The sequence below is a fragment of the Pteropus medius genome, unplaced genomic scaffold (assembly GCF_902729225.1).
Source record: "Pteropus medius unplaced genomic scaffold, Ma_sr-lr_union100, whole genome shotgun sequence".
Classification (NCBI taxonomy): Eukaryota; Metazoa; Chordata; class Mammalia; order Chiroptera; family Pteropodidae; genus Pteropus; species Pteropus medius.
Genome location: NW_024356335.1, coordinates 3,413,431 through 3,435,364, shown reverse-complemented (window position 1 = coordinate 3,435,364; position 21,934 = coordinate 3,413,431). Strand labels below are relative to the sequence as shown.

The 21,934-nt window shown below is 44.5% G+C and overlaps 1 protein-coding gene across 1 annotated transcript in view; it reads right to left on the bottom strand.

Moving 5' to 3' along the window:
- Window positions 1-21,934, bottom strand: part of GARNL3 (GTPase activating Rap/RanGAP domain like 3) — a 125,026-nt gene that overhangs the window by 72,024 nt on the left and 31,068 nt on the right. The window contains exon 3 of the mRNA XM_039861460.1: window positions 18,267-18,336. Within this exon, the coding sequence (XP_039717394.1) occupies window positions 18,267-18,336 (70 nt within the window). The remainder of the gene's footprint in view (window positions 1-18,266; window positions 18,337-21,934) is intronic.

Here is a 21,934-nt window from a genome sequence, read left to right as displayed (position 1 = left end):
TAGCCTGTCCACAGCAGGCGGACTGTATGTTAGCCCTGGCAATGCCATGCGTGTGAACAGACGGTCTTCCAGGGGCTCGATGCTAGAGAGAGATGAGTGGAAGGGAGATCGGGGCATGGTACGCTGGTCCTACAAATTACTTAACCGAGGTTTAACTCAATTTCTCCCAAGTCTTCTAGATTTCTCAGGAGCAGCTGGGGAAAATGACAGGTCTTTTTATAACCTTTTCAATCTGCCCGCAATTTACGGCTAAGACCTGCCAACGATTTCCACATCCCAGACTCATTAGCACACACTTACCCCGAGGGGCACTTCAGACCCGGGAAAAAGACAGACAATTTCTTAAGAAAGATTGTGATTTCGTATTTTCACTTGTGTTGAGAGAGAGAAAGGTATGAAAATGGAAAAATTTCAGGGAAAAACTCTACGAATTTTCCCGCAGAAAATTATCTGAAAAAGATGGATAGTTTTTTTTTCCCACGATAAATATAAATATAATCACATCTAATATTTATTGAGAGCTTCTAGGTGCCAGGCACTATTTTGGCCTCAGCACGTATTATCTAATTCTCATAACAACAACATCAGGTAGGTACTATTATTATCATCGTTTGCGAAGGAGGAAACTGAGGCAGAGAAAGGTAAAATAACTAGGTAAGGTGACATAATCAGTACCCGGTAGACCTCGGATGTGAACACAGGCACTCAGCCCCGGGAAGCCTACCGTCCTTGCCTAAGCACTATTGTACCTACTCGTACTCCGTGGACTACACACGATAAAGTCCAGTTTTTGTACCTAATCTTTATTTTGCACAATAATTTCTAAAAACAAACAAAAGATTTTAATGTCTCTATTTAGCCATTTATGGCATCAGATCATCACACTGTTGAAACACTGAAGATGAGCAATAGAGGCTGTGTGTGTGAAGAATTTACCCTCGCCCGGAGAGGGGTTGGCCTTCGCCCTTGGCTCCTGGGAGGTGATCTCTAAGCCCTGGGAGTGCCCTATGTGACCGTCTGTTTACCTGGGGATTTTGAGTCACATGGGGGCTTTGGGTCACACGGTATCAGATCTACCTCTGGACACCAAGCTCAGGCGAGTTCCCTGGCTGGCTGCACCCCGTGCGTGCCATCACACATTTTTACCAGGAGGAGTTGGTGTTGACCACGACCGGGCTGGGAGGGGACCACTGGAAGCCCTGCGTTCGGCACTCTCCTGCACTCTGTCCCATGTGTCTGTTCCCTGGGCTGACTCTAATCTGCATCGTTTCGCCGTAATAAACCATAAGTGAGCTTAACGGCTTTCAGTAAGTTCTGTGAGCCTCCTCACAGCAAATTACGGAACCTGAGAGTGGCCTCGGGGACCCCCGAACTCTGCAGCTGGTGTCAGAAGTGAGGGCTCTCGTGGACTGTTAACTAACTTCGCAGAAGCCAATTCTAACATACCAGGGCAAGGTGGATTTAGGTCTCTTGGGGTCACTGCTATTTTCACAGAAGAAACATAGAGGATTCGCTGTTAATTTCTTTGCTTGTGAGCTTCTACTCACTGTTAAAATAGCAAATAGGTTCCCAGTCAAGTGTTATTGGTACAGGCTGCCTCGAAGCTTTGGGAGGAGCATTCTGAGGTCACATCTGGACTTGGTGAGAGAAAAGAGATGCGATCAATTAATAATGTCTGACACGGGTATATAAAGAGAGCGGGTGACGCACAGACACACCTCTGAGTTAGAGGCGGTAGGTAGAGCCCTCACTATAGCTAGTCTCATCCAGGACTCAAAGGCTTGAGAGAAGAGCTGACAGTCAGGCACCGATTCACTCATTCATTCACACAATCACAAATTAAATGTCTACCAACTATGTTCCCAGCACTGCCAGGCCAAGGCAGCGATGCCCTTTTCCTTTGCTGAAACTGGAACGAGACGCTTATTGCTTATCTTGCTTAAAAAGTCCAAGAAGAAGAAAGAAAGGACATGTTAATGACTTGATAATCAGAAGGTGCTTAGCTCCCTCTGAACTTATGATCACAAAACACAGAGACACGAAACCCAGATCTCAGGCTGGCAGGTTTAACTCTATCGCCTTTACCATCTCCATCATCACCATCTCCACCGAAGTCACCGTCACCTCTCTCACCCGGTCAGCTGACTGCAACCACCTCCTAACCAGCCGATACATCCACCCACTGTTGCTTCTCTCCAACCCACTGCTCACACCGGGCCGGGGAGATTTTGGCAAACTGCAAACCTGATTGGCCACAATCCCCATGCATCCCAGCACCTGACTCCTCCCCGCCAGGGGGCGTGCCCGCACGGTTCTCCCTGGCCTGGCCAGCCCGCCACTCCCGGCCTCCCTTAACGAACGCCTCCTCGTCAGTCAATTTCACTGCAGTCCCTGTTGCTAGAAGTCACATTCTGTGACCACCGTACCTGGGAGAGCGAGGCCACTGTAAGTTCTGGGGCACTCCTCAGAGCTGCGATTTACATCCTTTGTGTGGGCACTTCCTTTCATGCCTGTCTCTCCTCGTGCACTCCCTCTGCCCGGCCCAGAGACTGGGGGGGGGGGGGGGACCATGTTCTTCTTTTCACCACTGTACCCCAAAGCTAAGCACGCTGCCTGACACAGCGTACATGTTCATGCAATATTTACCAAACAAGAAATGTGTGACTAGGAGAGTGCCAAATTCCCAATGAAATGACCAAATATAAAAAACTGGGGTAAGATCTATGCCAGTCCTGGAAACCAGACAAGGTTCATTACTCACACGAGAAATTTTAAAGGAATTCTCCCTGGTCTATCAGGAAGGAAAGTGAAAAACACGCCAAATACCCTGAATCACCACGTGCAAGGGAAAGTCAGCCAGAATGTTAACTTAATCAAACAGGGCTGGGCACCCTAACACCCCTGAGCTCATGCTGGCAGAGCCTGCCTGAGGTGAGGGTGGGTGCTGGGGCAGTAGGTGAAGAGGTGATGGACAGTCACACTGGGAAAGTGACCCTGGCTGGCACGCGGAAGGCAGCTCCAGAGCTCCCCGCCCTGCCCCCGCCTCTGCGGCTGGCTTGGGCAGCTGGCTTCATAACGCAGAGGGTGCCCTGGTGGCCGGTGCCTGGTAAGGACTTGTACGCCGGCTGATGTGAAAGCAGCCGGTGCTCCAGCAAACGAGGGGATGGAAAAAATGGCACCACAGGAAAAAAGAAAACCCCTTTTAACACAGTAGAGGAGCTGTTTCTGTTAGTAGTTTTCTTTCTATTATCCTCAAAAACCTCTGATCTGACCAATTAAAACTATAGAAGTCTGTAACTTCCTTTCATTAGAAGGAGATTTGACTCAGGAAGGGCACAGTGTCCTAGAACCCATCTCAACGGCCAGCGCCGTGCCACCTAGAGGCCCTCTCCCCCAGCTCTTCCCGCGTCGCACAGAGTTCTGGCTGCCACCCAAATCCATCCTTCTACAGTATCAGAGTTGTAGCTGGACATGTGGCTTAGACCACATTTCCCTCCCGGTGGCCATTTGATGTAATTCTCTCCACTTGAAGGTGGGTCAAGTCCCAGGTGGCGTGTGGGGATCTAGACCTTTCAGAGAGGGAAGGCGCCCTCCTGCATGTCCCCTCCCTCTCCGCTGGCTAGAATCTCAACGACCAGACAGACCCCGAAGTCCACAGTGAACACAATCGATTCATCTCGAGCCTGAATGTGTGGGGCAGAGCCGCCCGCTGACTTAGAATGCCTGGCTGGATGCGACAGTGACATAAACTTGCTCTTAACTGCAATCTGATGTTCTAAGCCAACTAATAAGGGAGAACGAAGGGCAAAATCATTGAACCTATGACAAGACCATAAATTAAAATGGGGGGGGACTGATCTTATCTAAGTCATGTTTATTAATTTTGTTAATAATTAAAGTGGGGACTGATCTGTGGTATCGGAGCAAATGTTTCATGAAACATATTTACGGCAAAAAGCGCACAGAATTTTTAGGCAATTGATGATGGTTATAATAATTTGGGAGGATCCTGGATCTATGAAAATGGAACAATTTGTGATCAGCTCTCAGATGTAAAGCATGGTTTCTGAATTTTGAGATGGAGATCACATTTCACAGTGACTACATTGAACCAAAAATTAGATATTGGGAAGAAAATGCCCCCAAAAGCGTAAATTAGAAAATCAGTTGGTACACTGGCCCCAAAGGTTTAGAATAGAAGTGGAGAGCAAGCAGTCTGAGACTCTACCACCCCAAAGCCAGGCTAGAGAAGGGAGTGGGTAGCCCCTTGCACGGGAGCATCTCTGGCCTTTTGTTATTCTTCTGGGAAAAGTGTCCAAAACGGACATTCACACATGAGTTCTGATCTTTGCAAATGTAGCTCTGTCTAGCAAGGAGTTCAGTGGCCAGTAAAATGTTTTTAATCTGATCCGTCCAATCTGTACTCCTGAAGGATGGAGTGAGGGAGAGGGATAAAGTGAGACCCTGGATAAAGGGGAACCTGGGGTCCCCCAGAAGTCAATGGGGAGAACAGCACAGACATTTCAATAAACGTGAATGGGTTACGCTCCCCTGTTGAAAGAAAAATGAGACTCAAAGGTTGGGAATGTAAGTGAAATCCAACTAGCAGCAAGAGACATATTAAGTACAATAAAACAATCATAAAAACGGGAGGCAAAGTGAAAAATATTCATGATAAGTTGGGAAAAAAGAGAATGGTAAGAGAATAATAAAATCAGATGGTAGAACTTAGAAACATACCAAATTAAAAAAAGTTATAGGACATGGATAAGTAAATCCACCCACTCCCAAAATATAACCACTATAGATACTTATTATAAAACAAAACTATTATAACTAGGAGTTTATAAAGTTATAATTATAATGGGAAATTTTATGTTTATGTTTTTTCCTGATAGGTCAAGGCGAACATTAGTAAGAATTTACAGAGAAATAAAATTACAAAATTAATAAACATGACTTAGACAAGGTACAAACAGAGAATATACATCTTTTAAGAACATCTATTAAACTTTTAAAAACTAATCAAATACTGAGTAGCAAGCAAGCATGAATAAGTCGTATAAAATAAAAACAGTACAGTAGCATATTGCAAGTGAATGAGAAATTAATGTCAAAGGATAAAAAAATTGGGAATTAAAAAACAGACATCTGAAAAAATTCTCGGGTCGAATAGGCGAACTAAAATTGGACACTATTCAGATATCAACCCCGAAGACAGTACATATCAAAACATAAGTGTGACCGCTGCTATATTTACAGCAAAATTCATAACCTTCAATGCTTTCATTATTAAACACGAAAGAATAAAAACAATGAAATATGCATTGACCTCTAGGAGATCCAAAAAAGAGCAATAAAAGAAACCCAAAGAAAGCAGGGGAAAGGAATCAATAAAAGTAGAGAGCAGAAATTATAGATTTAGAAAGAGTAGAATCAATAAACATATCCAAGAGATCACCAGCAAGTCTGATTTTTTTAAAAAAAAACAAAGAACGAACACGATTCACAGTGAAAATGAAGAAAATATTACCTCTAAGAAGAAAAAGATTTTCAAAAGCATGAGCGTACTACGTGCAACTACGCAAATATTATCAAAAACTTCAATGAAATGGAAATTTTCTAGGAAAATATACATAATACAAATTATTTTAAGAAGAGAAAGAAACTTGAATATTCCAAGAACTATTTGTAGGACCGATCGAGGTATCTGAGCACACTACCCCGTTGAGGCAGCCCTGGCTCAGGGCGTTTTCCGAGGAGTCCCCGTCTGGGACAGACAGCAACGGCGCATGCGCACTCACAGGAATGCAGGGATCATTGCCTTCGAGAAGCAGCGGAATTCTTTTGCATTCGTTTTGGTGCAGAAGTTCGGGGGTGTTAACACATATTTAATATCAGCAATGCTACCAAAAGAGGATTTTCATTTTCTTTTACTTAACTTTGTCTTACATCTGATTCGGTCATACACCAAGTGAGCTGGGCTGAGGAAGACTGTGCCCCAGAGAGAGAGGCCGAAAAGGCAAATGAAATGATCACGTGGCTAGGATCCGCCTGGCACTGGGGCTCCTTTAGAGTTCTCGCACTGTCCAATACTGTAGCCACTGGCATCATTTAAATTTAATTTTGAATGAATTAAAATAAAAAAACGTTCAGTTCCTCAGTTGCACTAATCACGTTTCAAGTGCTCAATGGCTACGTGTGGCTACTACGTTGGACAGATCACAATTTTTTTGCGGTCGCAGGCTGTTTGCAACGCTGGGTGACCGCGATCCAATCAGTTTCTCAGGCTGAGACTCCTTCGGTTCGTTAAATACTCTAAATATGGTGGAAATTCATGGACTTGAACATCGTGAGCAGAGGCTTTGGTCCCATCTTAGCCAAAACTGTAAGTGATTCATTTAACACTAAATAGTGTTCCACATACTGGATATTTTGTTTATGGAAAAAAGTAACACCCAAGTGATAATATCCATTTATATGATTTAACAAATTAAAATAAAATATAAAAGGAAGCATGAAATGTTATTTGTTAACTACTGCAAATAAAATATTATTAGCTTAATATTATAGGCAATTAGAATAGTTACCAAATTAATACAAATACATAATTTTTTAAAAACAAAAGGCTCTTTTCCTCCCTACTTAATTGCTCTGTTTCTTTGGGCTGGAGTCTGCTTCCATTTTAAAGCAAGGCGAGGATTCCCTGTATCTCTGTTTATCATGCATTGTGCATTCAGGGACATAAATCACAGAAACAGTATTTTAACCTAAAAAAAAGGTCTCAAAAAGTTTATGTAAAGTATCTTTTTAAAATATTATTTTAGACCCATCACCCCATCTCCTTTTTAAAAAAATGAGTGGTTACTGAGGATGGGTTTTGTTTCCCAACGGATCAGTTTCAAGTCTCCGTTCCACACTTATTAGCTAAGTGATCTTGGGAAAGTCACAATTTTTCCTCTCTAAATTTTCGTTTCTTTGTCTCTACAATGGGGATGATGACTGCAGTCACTTCCGGGCTTGTGGAGAAGATTCAACATGTAATGAGCCTAGAACAGTGCCTGGACATAGGAAGTACCTAATAAATGTTATAACAACATTAATAATAATAATAATATACTCTTATTATTAGTATGATTATACCATTTGAATGCTGCATTTAAACTCTTAGAAGCACTGTTTAAACATCTGTCTATCTGGCAAGCATTGTCGAGAACCTATTTTTCAGGGCCCGTCCTAACTGCTGGACTTCGAAAGACAAATGCGACATGATCCCTGGCCTGGAGGAACACGAAGACCAGTGGGAGAGAGAGGCACACACACATACACAGATAAATCACCACGCAACCTGGTTAAATGCCACAACAGCAGAGGCGAGGATGGGGCGCGTAGAGGTCGGAGGCTGGAGAGACCGGCTCTGCCTGCGGAGGTGCAGGCTTCATTGCTCTAATACAATTTATTCTGGAAGAGGTATAGGAACTTGAGAAATGATTTCCAACATAAGTGGATTTTTTTTTTTTTAAACTACAAATACTGGTTAAGAAGAGTTTGTCTATGCAAATCACACACACACACACACACACACGCGCGCACACACACACGACCCTGAATTAAAAAGCACTGCTCAGAGGGATGAAAGAAAGTTTAGATGTTTCTATTAAAAAAGTGTGTGCGTGGGGGCGGGGAGGAGGCTGTCGAGCCTAAATATGGGTAGAATGAGCCACCCTCCGACTGGTGAGTGCTGCTCCCAGGTCCTGCCTCCTGGTCACCCTCTGTGCACTTCCATTGCCCGCAGGAAGGGGTGAGGGAGTGGGGTACAGGGCCCAGAAGAGATGTTCTCACCTCGACCCTATTCTGCCTGTGCCCAGGGACAGGGAAAATCTTTGCGGGGTTGGACAGCTGTTGTGCTGAGCACCTGGGCGCATGTCAGAACACCCAGCTTGGTTAGAAAATCCTCCACCCGGGAGAATAAATATTGGCTGAAGGAAAACCACCAAGGCCTCGTATCTGGGCTCAGACTTTATTTTTTTTTTATCATCATCAATCCCTGGCCACCATCCTCAGCAAACTCAACATCCATCACGATGATTTATCTGATGTCTGAGCTCATGGCCTTCTGCTTTCTCAAATCTAATAACTTCACTTGACTTCCTGGCTTTGCCATCCACTACTAAAACCCCAAACGTGCTTTCGCCCACACTGGCATAGCTTTGTCATCACAGTACCTAGCTTATAACTCTCCCTGGCTCTTCTGGGCACACGTTCGGGCTGGGGATCCATGATTAATCACACCAACACTGCACTTACCCACACACGGATCTTGCGTACGGCTGGTTTCTCACGCGCACCGAGTAGAGCCCCAGCTCCCAGCCGCCCCCACCAAGTAAACTCTCGCTCTTCCTCTTCTGTGCCCAGAGAAACGAAAGCTTCCACGTGGCAGGCCTACTACAAGCTCACGCGACTGACGTCTGCTATGTCTACATTTTCGCTACTACTCCTCGATTCTTTCATCTTTTTTTACTTCCCCCCGTACACCTCCCACCTCGTTTGTGACTCAGCAGTCACCACTCCAGAAACACCCTTTCTGTTACGAGGTGACCTTTCCACCTATTTTACTGAGAAACGTGAGGCAAGGTCGGGATGAGTACTGTCATCTAACCCTCCGTCTCAAAACAGATGTCTCGGTTTCCTCATTAAAATAATATCTGACCAGCAGTCCCTGACAGTCAACGTCCCAGTAAAATCTCTGTGAAGGTTCAGCACGAAAGATGACAAGTCATGAGTCTGAAGAAAGACTGCCCATCCTACGGCCGAAATATCGCGACATTTTCTCTTTACTGCGTGGCCAATGGAGAAGAACTGAAAACCATATTTGGTCGCCGGCTTTATTGCCTGAACCAGAGCAAAACTGCAGGCAGTACAGAAAGTCGAAGGCCAGTTTATTCTTCGCTCCACTATCTCATCCCGGCTAAGAGACACGGGGTCTCTGTGGAGAGCATGAGCATTGCACTCAGCCATACTAGCACCTCTTTTGCATGCCAAGAAAATACTGGGCAAGAAGCAAGAGGGAGGAAGAGAAAGTTCATCTTAGAAAATGTGGTCTTCATAAGCCAAGTGCCACAGGTGGGGAGAGGGACAAGAGTCCTAGTGGCGGAGGACTTGGCCACCAAAGGGTAGCTGGGGCTAAAAAGAGATTTTACCTCTTTCTAACTTCCATCCATTTTTTTTCATGTTCACAGATACCACTTTCTGAAGCTTATGTAAAGACCTAAGCAAATTAACTCTTCCAACCAGACTGCTACCTGTGGTTCCCTAAGCCCCTGACATATATATATAAATTCTGGAGCCACTGGTTCAGAGCAGCCAAAGGCCAAGCACAGAGATCGTCCTATCTCACTCCAGCAGAGCTTTACAAGATAAACGCCAGCGAGACACTGGGAACTGATCACGGAGCTCTGCGCAATCCAGCTGTTCAGCTCGGAGAAGCTGTAGTTCCCAAAAGGACAATGAGAGCCGAGGCCAGTTATATGTACTGTCTGTTGAAAAAGACAAGGTCTGAATAGCTCTCGTTGTTTGAAGATTTTGTAAAAAGACGAAAAAAAAAAAATAACACCACCAACATGAGATCTATGAAAAAATGCTACACACGATCCTGAAAACTAAGAGGAAGCATCCCATATCTTACTAGGAAACGAAAATAAAATTTTAGAAAAGCAGTCGTTGTCTTTAATTAAGACAGGAGACGTGATCTGTGTAACAATTGTATAAACCTTATGGAAGTTGGGTAGATAAAAAAGAGAGGACCAAAATATGCAAATGTACGACTGAAATCCTCACTGGAGAAAGAAAGCAAAATGTTCACCGTGGAAAACAGAAACAATAATATGGTCTTCATTTCAGATGCTTCCCAGAATGAAAGGAAACCAAACAAAATGAAAAATAATGAGAAAGTAAAGACAATCATAGAGCAGGGGTCCCCAACCCCCGGGCCGCAGACCCGTACCAGTCCGTGGCCTGTTAGGAACCAGGCCGCACAGCAGGAGGTGAGCAGTGGGTGGGCAGGTGGGTGAACGAAGCTTCATCTGTATCTGCAGCCGCTCCCCAGCGCTAGCATCACCGCCTCAGCTCCACCTCGGATCCTCAGGCGTTAGATTCTCATAGGAGCACCGGTCCCTGGTGCCAAAAAGGTTGGGGACCGCTGCTTTAAGGCAAGCCATAAATTGGGTTCTGAGCTTCCTTGAGGCCAATGCAAAGAGGAAAAACCCCAGTCATTTACGGGATTCCCACCGCCTATAAGGTTAACGACAAAGCAGCTTCTCGGGAGAAGCGTGCTACTTTTTGGTCTTGAGAAAATCTTTTCTCAGAGGTCCTCTTAAAAGAGACATTTTGTAGCAGAATGAGAAGAAGACTCCTCAAGAGCATCCTACACGAGATATACCACCCAGATCCACATGGCTCTTTCCTGCTCTGTGCATCAGCGTAAGTTAATGGCAGAATGCTGAGGCACGGGTCCACGGGAGCAAATCGGAGAGGGGCCAAAGATTCACCCAGGAATTGATTTAAATCATGGACATTTCTTTGTATAATTCTTTATAAATGTTATTCTTTAAACCAAGCTTTTGCTAAGATTTGAACAGAAGAGAGTTTGAAATTATACGTTTGAACAAGAACCTAAAGCAGAGCTACTCTCTGCTGTTGATTAAGGGCAGAAGCGTTTGCTGTAACAATCAACCTAGTTTCTTTAGAAAACAGCCTGTAAGCAGCGAGGACTCGTAGACTAAGATATTAGTAGGCCCATGGGCTCTTGGAGTCACACGGACCTGGGTTGAAATGTCACCTCTACACTCACTAGCTGTGGGAACTCTCTGAGATCATCGGTGAAATGAAAATCCATTCAGTCTCCCCAAATTCTTCTGAGGACCCACAGCGTGCGGCATAATCAAATAATATCGACTGTCTACAGCTGTTTGTTAGGGGTTAAACAGGTAAATGCATCTAAAGGATTTATCTCAGTGACTGGTAAGGGTAGGCATTCAATAAAGGTTGAAACCAATAACAGCAATAACGGAATAACAGTCATAATAAAAGATTTCTGGTTCCATTCTAACGTATAAATAATTATATGATTAAGGTCTCAAAGTTCTAACTCACTGAAAATGGTTGCAGTAATTTTGGCCTGGAAGAGGTTCAAAGTCAGCATTACCCATCATCCACAAAGGCATCAAAAATATCCAAAAAGCACCCACAGTTTTAAACCAGGTTAACTTACTGGGGAATGCTAAATGTGGTACATACATGACTCAACCTGCCCTAAAAGACTGAGTTAGATCCCAGCCAATTAAATATTAAGAACATCTGTTGAAATTACGACTTTGGCTGTCGAATGCTGAAGTCTAGATGTTTTGATGTTCCTGAGGGAAATATGCTGGTACCTTCACTAATCTCTCACTTTGGTAACACTACATAGAATATAATTTCTCCCATAAAATGCCTAGGAAAACAAAAAAAAGCCTACTTGACTCTAAATAGAGAACAAAACCGTGCCGTGTTAGGGATGCTGCACAGGCAGCTAAATCACTCATTAGCCAAGAGTTGTCTTTCTGAGCAACAGTCGCCCAGGCATAATTCGGATTCGTGCCTGAGCAAAAATACCAATGACTACGTATGAGACTTCGAGAGTCTTCAAACAGTCAAAACCTCAAATGTTAAAATCCGCAGATGCCACGCAAATTCACCGTAAACCCATCTTTTGACAATAATTAAATGGTACAGATATCTTTTGAGGCCGCCCTGAGTTTGGTAACGACAAAACCATGCTCTTCTCAGAGAAAAGCATTTGTATGTATCTTTCCGAAGCAGCAGGGGAGCATGCAGCTCATCCAAGTGCAGGCTGGAGGCATTAAGGTACAAGTTAAAAAAAAAAAAGGACAATATATTACCCTGGTTCATTGTGACTTGAAATTACCTGCAGGTTGTGACTTCCCCAGAAGTATCAAGATGCAGGCAGGGAAGAGGTCTATATTGTACCCATACTATTTATCATTCATAACACATTAGTTTCTCATCCACTGAGTCAAAGGCCAAGAAAAGATCAATAAAGGTTACAAAAAAATCTTAAGCTTTTCCTGACAGATTTTGGTATCAAGTGATGAAGAGTACTCGATGATGTAATAGCTGTGCCTCGCTTGGAATGCTGCCACGAGAGACCAGACTTTCAATTCATCAGGAAGAAAAATGGCATGCGTTTTAGATGGAAGGTACCACAAGCCAATGAGTCTAACGGTATTTGGGGTGGGGGATCAAACAGGCTTGTTTTTCCTTTCCTTTATTTTTGATGGGTTAGGCGACTCTCTTAATTTCGACCAAACTGAACTATTCATTCATTCAATCAACATTTACTAAGTAACTAATGCTAAGCATTGTGCTTGGCACTAGGAATACAGTGGTTAATAAAAAGCCACGCTTCTTATTTTTAGGGAGTTTATAATCTATATCTTGCTTTATGAGATTTAAGAAGTGCCAAGGACATAACAGTCCACTAGCAGAGGAAGACATTTTCACCAGGTGTTTTTAGTTTGAGCTTTTAAATCATCTGCTGTATGCGGGAATGTCAGGACACCTTTGGGGGTTTCCTGTCCAGCTCATGTTCTTTGAAACCGACTTTTGCTCACATCCCCTTGATAACCTGCCCTGTCCACAACCTTCGAGAGGAGATAGGAGGCCATGTTTATACTACATGAGCCCACAACCCTGAACGAAACTGTATGAATCAAGGATAGATGCCTGACCCAGAGGAGCCAATCCATAAAGTTCTATTTGGATTTTGAGATCAGGATCCAAGAACGAACAGACTATGATGGGCAACAGAGCTGTTAGGACTAGAGAGATCTGGGGGCTGGAAGTCAATTTAGTAATAAAAACATTTCATGAGAACTGAGTACGTGACAGGGCCTCAAAATAGACATGGTTCTCGCCCTCGCCTCTAGTGGATGAGAGAGTAGTCAGCAAACAAAGAAATGAAATAAATACAGATTGTGACAAATACTATTAAGAAAATAAACAGAATGCGAGTTTGAGAATAAACAACGCAGAGCAGGAGACTCCTGCAGATAGGGTAGTCAGGGGAGGCCTCTCTGAGGGGGCGTCAGTTACACTGAGACCAGCTGTGAGAAGTTCTGGGGAAGCGTGTTCCAGGGAGAAGAAACAGTATCTTCCTGGGACAGGGAAGAACCTAATGTGTTCTAGAGGCCACAATCAGGCCAGACGTCTGAAGCGCGGTGCGTGAGGGGCATGAGGAAGGGGGAGAGGGAGGCGGAACGGGGGTCACACGGGTTCCTGCAGGACTTGGTAAACGGTCTGGCCTTAAAGTGTCATGGGCAGCCAACGAAGGGTTTAAGAAAGAAAAGACACTGTGTGATCAACATTTTAAAACATCCCTCTGGCATAAGGACGGACATGTGGACCGATGAGATAGAGAGAAAGCCCAGAAACTGACCCTTGCGCATGTGTCAGTTGATGTTCGACAAGGGTGTCAAGGCCATCCAATGGGGAAAGGATGGTCTTTTCAACAAATGGTGCTGGGAAAACTGGATAACTACACGCAAAAGAAGGAAGATGGATCCTTACCTACCACCATAAACAAAAATTAATCCAAAATGCATCGAAGACATAAATGTCAAAGCTACCACTATAAAACTATGTAAGAAGATATAGGAAGAAAGCTTCATGACACTGGGTTTAGCAATGATTTCTTGCCTATGACACCAAAGTACAGGCAACAGAAGAAAAATATAGATGACTTGAACTTCACGAAAAGTAAAAATTTTTGTGCAGCAAAGGCCACTGTCAACAGAGTAAAAAGACAACCCACATAAGAGGAGAAAATATTTGCAAATTGTATATCTGAGAAGGGATCAATATCCAGAATATATTAAGAACTCCTACAACTCAACAACAACAAAACAAACAACCAGATTAAAAACAGGCAAAGGACTTGAATACCGTTTCTCCAAAGAAAATATACAAATGGCCAATAGGCACATGAAAAGATGTTCGACATCATTAATCACTAGCGAAAGGCAAATCTAAACAATAGTGAGGTACCATTTCACCCCCATTAGTATGGCTGTAAGAAAAAAAAGAAAATGACAAGTGTTTGTGAGAACGTAGAGAAACTGGAACCCTTTTGTATTGCTGGTGGAAATGTAAACTGGTATAGCCATTGTGGAAACAAGTCTGGGAGTTCCTCCAAAAGTTAAAAATAGAATTACCAAATGACCCGGCTATTCCACTCTTCACTGATATGCCCCAAAGAACTGAGTGGAGGGACTCGAGCACATACTCGTACGCCCATGTGCGCAGCAACATTATTCACAGTAGCTAAAGAGTGGACACAACCCAAGTGTCCATCAACAGATGAACAGATAAACAAAATGTTTATATATATACACAATGGAATACTATTCGGCCATAAAAAGGAATGGAATTCTGATACGTGCTAGAACATGGATGAACCTGGAAAACATGCTAAATGAAATAAACCAGGCACGGAAAGGATTAATATTGTATAATTCCACTTACCTGAGGTACCTACAATGGACAAATTCCTAGAGACAGAAAACAGGGGTCACCGGGGGCTGTTTGCCGGGCACGGTTTCTGTTTGAGATGATGACAACTGTGCTGAAAGTGGCAGAGGTGATGGTAGCATCACCTCGTGAAGGTACCTCGTACCCCCGAGTGGTGCCCTTAAAAATGATAAATTTTACAATTTAAAAAAGCATTAAAGCGGCACCACTGCTGGGAGAGATGGACGGGAGAGAGGCGACTACACAGCCGGGGAAGCTGGTCTAACAGAGGGGAGACTGTGACGGGGAAGACAAGCCAGAGATCACAGCGGCCAGAGGCACAGGAAGGAGCTGCTTGATGGCTGCCCGGCCACATGTGGCCCAGCTGTGCCTCCTGCAGCTCATCTCAGTGAGATCCACCCACATCCTTTCAGTGAATGACTTTATCCCTGAGCCGGACCGAGGAGGGGATCTCTGTTCCTTATTAAGAACCAATCCCAGGGAACACAGCTGGGACCCAGTTAGGCGGCAGCCCGGAGACTAAAAGTTTGAGGCAGTGGGTTTCTAAAGCCAGCCTATACCTCCACGAGAGCAGAAAAAACCCTGTTCCTTCTTCCTTGGTGTCTGGCACAGTGCCTGCCCTGTGGCGGCAAGCCTTCGATGAAGTTACGGAACAAGGGCTGAGAAGCCCTCCCAGGATCTGAGCATCCATGTTCTCACTCACCAAATTCACACCCAGTTTAAACCTACGGAACTAAGCCTCTCAATGAACCCTCATCACTGATTTGCACGGCCAAGCTTCCTTCTTCATGAGGACTTCTACCTGATTTGCTCAAGGTCAGGAGACAGATATGCTAACATTTCAATTTTACAGAATCCTGGGTACCCTTCGACAAAGTTTGAGTTCCAGCATGCCCGAGATTTACTGGCTTCCCAACAATATTCATTAAAACAGGTGTAAGAAACGTTACTCTCACTTTCTCATAAACACAGAATGCATAAAACAGTTTTTAATTTAATAATACTCCGTTGTTCATATAAGTCCCCTTCCTTCAAACACTGGAGTCAGAATTTCGAGAGATCCTTAGATAGCAAAAATGGAACATATTTTTTTTTCCAACCATACAGGCCATTTCTAACATGGGAAAACTAGAAACAACCTAGTTTTACCAAAGGAGAAAAACTGTCACGCGGATCACTGTTTATCACCATATTGGGCTATCAAGGGAGCGCCGATTAAAACGGTAACACTGAAGACTATATAACAAGAAGATACTTATAAAATATAGTTTAAAAAAAGGACGAATGGAAAATTAAATATATCCTTTGAGCACAACCATGTAGAAATGACATTTGTACATTATGACAAACGACATAAAGATTGGAAGGTACCAAAAGGAGATGAGAACACTTGGAATAAGGTGGTGAAATTATATACGGGATTTAAAAAAAGTATTTAAAATTTATTTTATATAATATTTTTAAAAGTCAATTATAAATACACACATATGTGCGTGCACATGCACATGGTTCCAGAGTAAAAACTCAAACAAATGGATTGAAGGATTTTTGGCCCCATCGGGCTGGGGATAACTGATGACTAGGCTGGGCTTCTCCAAAGCCGGGGTTTCATTAACCGTGGTCCTGGGAACAGCAGCGTCAACATCGTCTGGGAACTTTGCTAGGGATGCAAATTCTGGGTTAACCCCAGACCTACTGAATTTGAAACTCTGGGGATGGGGTCCAGAAATACGTTCTAATAAACGCTCCAGGTGATTCTGATGCTTGCTCAAGTCGGAAACCACGGCTCTCAGGTTCATTCCCAATCTGATAGTCTGTGATTTCCACAAGTCTATAAAGAGTCCATCTTTCATCCTGTGCTGTCTCCCGCACACACTGCTCTCACGAATTACGAGAGCTTCAGACTACTCACTGGATCAGGTTCAAAGTCTTCCCCTGAGAGTTCAAGGTTCTGTTTTCGCTCCCAAATTTCATCTGTACTACAACAGCTAGCGCACATGGACTGTGCTCCTGCACATCATCTCGTTTAATCCTCTAGCAGCTCTACAAGGTAGATAATATTAATATCCCCATTCCATAGATGGGAAAACTGAGACCGAAAGAAGTCCAAGACAATACCGCTAGTAAAGGAATGAAAGACGATTTCGGAGCACAAGATCTTAAGAGCCACCAGGGTTCAGCAAAGTTCACAGAGATGAGTGATGACCTCCGTGAGCCCAGGCCTTCTTGATTCCAAATCTACCTGCTTTGGGGCCATTAAGCTTTGCTGCCGTACAGTTTCTGCTCGGCAGGACCGTTTGCTCACGGCCCTTCCAACACACGACTGCCAAAAATCATGCTGTTTGCAAATATCTACTGTTTTTATTTTCTTTGCCACCAACCCACAGCCTCCTTTAAGCCTTCCAGGCCACTTCCCCCAAGATCCCAGGCTAGAATGGGTAGCCCCCTCCCTTCTCTCAACCCCAACTGGGCCCTATTGTATACCTCTCACAATATTTACCGATTCCCAAATATTACCAAATTACAGTTATGCACATGCTCCTTCAAGTGAGGTAGTGGTCTGAGTTGGCAGGTGTCTGACACACTGACTGACACAGAACAGACCTTGACCGAGTCAATCAATGTGTCTCTTATGGGACTAAATTCATTCTTTAGATATTTTATATATCTTATCTGCCCAGCTGGAGGACAGTAAGCTCCTAAAGAACAAGGACCAAATCTTTTACCTATTTTATATTTCCAAGAATATTTGGCTCTGGGCCAGGTATACAGTCAAATCTGTGATGTATTCTCCTTGAGCGGGATGCTACCGGTACACAACTCTGGTATAAATTTTTCTACTAGTTAAACCTTGTTTGAATGCAGCTTGTATTAATGGGGGATAACTGGGCACTGTATCAATGGATTCAATCGACTCATTTTTGGGTAAACAGATAGAAATAACAAACTGAATGTTTTTAATGTTATTAATCAAGAGAATTTTGTGAGCATATTTTCTTGAAAATCTGTTCAAATTTCCAAGCAGCTGGAAACAAGTCACAATTCTGTCTTTAAAAAAAAAAATCGAGGCTATTTTATGCCTTCATTATGCCTCTTTTAAAATGAAAGCATACTATTTTTAAAAATCATAACACAAACCCAATGTCCCTCATTAAGAAAAATGTGGATATCTTCATTCCAGATATCTATTATCTATTATAGTCTATTTATCTGGTCCATCAAATATACTTTTAGCAGGAAAAAAGATCTCATAAATATCCTAACTCCTATCACATACCCAGAGAGCAGAGTACAAAAAAAATCAGAATATGTATTTCAATAATATTTAAACCTCAAAAACTAGATTTATAAACTTTTAGGAACAAGATAATATAAAAACCAAATGCTACATTTCCTGATTCATAAATCATTTGTTTTAATGATAGACATCATTAACAGAGAAAAATACCAAGCACGACACATTTTTAACAAACTGAAAGACACAGATGGAAAGTGCATAACATAAACAAAGATGACCAGATTATTATAGCCTTTTAATAGTCGTTTACTTGTATCCAATCCTTATACGCATTCACATGGTCTGTCTAACAGTAAATATACAACAAAAGATCCGATGAGCTTGGCGAGACTCTCTAGGTCTAAATCAATGTACTTCCACTGAACAGACGGTGTAAACTTACCAGCTCCACAGATCCATAATGCTTCCTACTGAAATCCCCACGTCTACAGCCTAGGTCTTCCGAGACAGAGCTGGAACAAAAATGCTTCATCAGTATTATACATAGCGATCTGGCCACAAACCTTCTGCAAAAATTGACTACCATTTGCAGAAAGGGCTGCTGTGGACGAGGCTGGCCCTGGCTCCTCACTGCAGGGGAGCCTCTTTGCAACAGACACAGCCCTCAGCAGCCATTGCCGGCTTTCATGGAGCCCTCAGTCAAAAGAAAAACACCCGAGTCATCCCTGGAAGTCTAGGCAGTGATTGAATTAAATATTTAGTCATTTGGAATCGATTGAAATTTCCAAGGCTACTGGGGCTTTATAATTTATCTGTATAACCAAAGGGGATAGAAACCCTGCAATAATCCGGAGGCAAGGGACAAAGCTTGCAATTATCTTTCATTTACGAGAGCCTCTTTGTCCCAAATATTACACATAAAAATAACCAGCATTATCTGATGCTATATAGGAGAAACAAAACTTTAAATCGGAGACAAACTTCAAAATCTGGTGGGCCCCACCCCCTTTAATTTATGACACTATGACAGTATGAAAAAAAGACCAGGACTAACAAAAAAAATCTAAACATCGAACTTCCAAGTATATTTAGTTTTTTACATAGCAGTAGCTCATACTTTCCCACCCCCTCCCCTCAAAAGCAGCTTAAATCAGATAAGAAAAATCGCATGCGTTATTGAAGAAGAGCAATTAAAACAAGGGCAAAATCATTACTGCATTTGCATCTTGATTGCACACTTGAAAGACACATATCTTATTTATTACTTCGTATATCTAGGACCCCAAACAGTACTCATGAAACCACCAGAGATGCACAAATACGAGCCGTTTTAATAAGTTTGGTTCCAATATGTCATGCAAATGACTCTAATAAAACATAGAAAATAAAACCACGCAGGAATTACATGTTTAACACCGGCAAAATATCTGGGAATCTCACATGCAAGGAAAGGTGCATTTTAGTACCTTTTCATCCTTCCTTAAAAAGGAGGCTACATTTTCTAAATTGCAGCCCTCTGGGCACGTTTCAGAAACTGACCGACTCTGAGGCTTAGCACCCACAGCACTGACTCTGTGCCAGGACGCTGTGTGACAGGCTCCAAGAAAGACAGCATGAGAGAAATGAGATTCGAGGGTCTAATGGTATTCTGCTTCCACCATTTCCGAGATGGCTGAATTAATCTCATATGAGAAATTTAACCTTTTGTATTCTCGCTTCCTTCGCTGAAAATCTGCCATGAATTAACGAAAGCGGCTTGGAAGGGCGTCCTAGATATGACCCTGGCTACCTTCCTGCTTCCAGTGACATGATTTTTCTACCAAAAATAAAAAAAAATAAAAATCTCTGAAAGAGATTTAAAAACTTTCCTTCACGGCCTGTTCTGGGTCTGTGTTAAATAAGTCCTCTCTGCCCATCTTCTTAGCTCATTTTGAAAACCCCACCCTGGAGAATGCTGCCATCGCCCCACAAGCCCCTTCCCCTGGGGCCCTGAGTTACCAAGGGGCAGCGGGCTCCAGTGGGAGGCGTGTCCACGCACTCGGACAGAGCACGGGCACCCCGCGGACGGGCTACGGCTGCTGGCCGAGAGCTCCGTGCGCCGGGTCCCAGCCACCTCCGCTTTCGGCCGGGCTGGCTGCGCGGTCAACACCTGCAGCAGCTTCCAACGCCCACGGCCAGCAGCTTGCAAAGAGCCGGAGGCTGGGCTCCGAGCCCCTCCCTGCGCTGCCCTCGGCACCGCCCAGGGGGTTCTCAGACAGGCTGCCAGCTCCCTAACTCTGCCAACAGCCGGAGACGAATACACAGAAAAGATGACAACCCTATGTCTTGGAGCAACCACCTCCTCAGGAGCCTCAGAGACGGAAGACAGTGTCCTGTGAAAACGACCAAGAGAGATATAAACAGAACATCTACCATGAGATGCCCTTTCCCTCTCCAGTTGCCTTTCATCTGATACGCTGCAGGGACGCAGGCTGAGGGGTGGCAGCCAGCCTGACCCAGGCGGGTGTGTGTCTAGGCCTGCAGGAGGCACTCGGACCAGCCATGTTTAAAAACTCCCCACAGCCGCCTCCCTCCCCAGACTCTCTTGGCCCCTTGGCATCCAGCACAAGGGTGGTTATGAGAGGGGCTCACTCAGAGCTCCAAGAGGGGCTTTGTTCTCTTCCGGGTCCCCTGTGTCTGGCCCACTGCCTGGCGCAGGGTGGACATGCAGTAAATGCTTGTTGCGTTAATGAGGATATTTGTCCATCTTTTGGATCTTACTAGCTGCCGCCTGTGAGCACCAAGGCAGGCTGCCTGTTGCCGTTTTTTCCCTGCTGGAGGACACCCAACCAGATGCCCTACTTTGGGCACGCCCTCGCCCTTTCTCTTGCCCTCTTGGGCTTGTGGCCAGACTACATTTCTAGGCCCTTCCTGCAGTACGCAGGAAGTGACCATATAACTGAGTTCTGGGCAGGAGCGAGGTGCACCACTTCCAGGCCCATCCCCTGGGGACACTTGCTCTCCTCCTTGGGGCCAGGAGGTAGAGAGGCCAGCAGAAAGGCAGAGCTTCAAGATGGAAAAAGCCTGAGTCTCTGAATGACCAAGTTGGGGGGTCACGCCTCCGAGAATGTGACGTGAGGGAGAAACGAACATTCAGTCGTGCTGAGCACGTAGGACGTGGCTTTCCCTGTGAGAGCCACAGTGTTACCTGAACTAACACAGAGGTGGGTATCGTGCAGTGGGGCGCTACCATAGCAACAACCCAAAATATGTGGTACCGGTGCAGTAGGCAGGGAGCAGCCGGTGAGAAATTGATCCCAGAGGCTGAAATATGGAGATCTGTGTCCCACACTAGCAAAATATGAGGTAAGACTTAACACCTACAGTAAGTGAGGAGATGAGTCTGCATATTCTGAGCCTGTAGCTCTGGGGAAGGTGGCTGGACAGACCAGAGTAACACTGTGTGCTGGCTCCTGCCAGCTGCCCCGAGCAAGGTTTCGTGCGAGGAAGAGACGAGCCCCGGCAAGAACTGGATGGCTGTCACGCAAAGACGGAAGGGAAGAGGGCGAGTCTAGTGACCGAGGGCCTCCCAGGCTTGAGAAATCACTCTGTGTCTGGACCCCGTACCACGAGAGTTCTGGCCCATGGGACGAGGGTGGCCCCTCCTCCAGACCTAGCCCGTGGGATTTCCCATGAGTCATCCTTCCTCTTGTCCCCTCTGCTGGCTTAATGGAGAGGGCCGTGAGGACCAAGGTGGGGCCACGCCATGACGCGGAGGAGTCCTGGTCAGTAAAGGACCACGCAGAAGGTCCAAAGCGGGAACACCTTCACTGGACGGTGACATGAGTGAGAAATGACTTGTATTGTTTTAAGTCACTAAGATTCAGGGTTTATTATAACAGGTGCTTTTATCTTAATATGGCTCTCCACAGGTAACAGAAAGCAATGGAAGAATAATCCCCAGAGGACTGGTGGGCCAGGATGATTCTAGGGGTCGGCAAACTATGGCTCCCACGACCTGCTTTTGAAAGCCAACTTTTATTGGAACACGGCCACGCCCTTTGGTTACAGGTCCTCTGCGGCTGCTTTGCGGTTACGATGGCCAAATTGAGTAGTTGCGACAGTGACCTA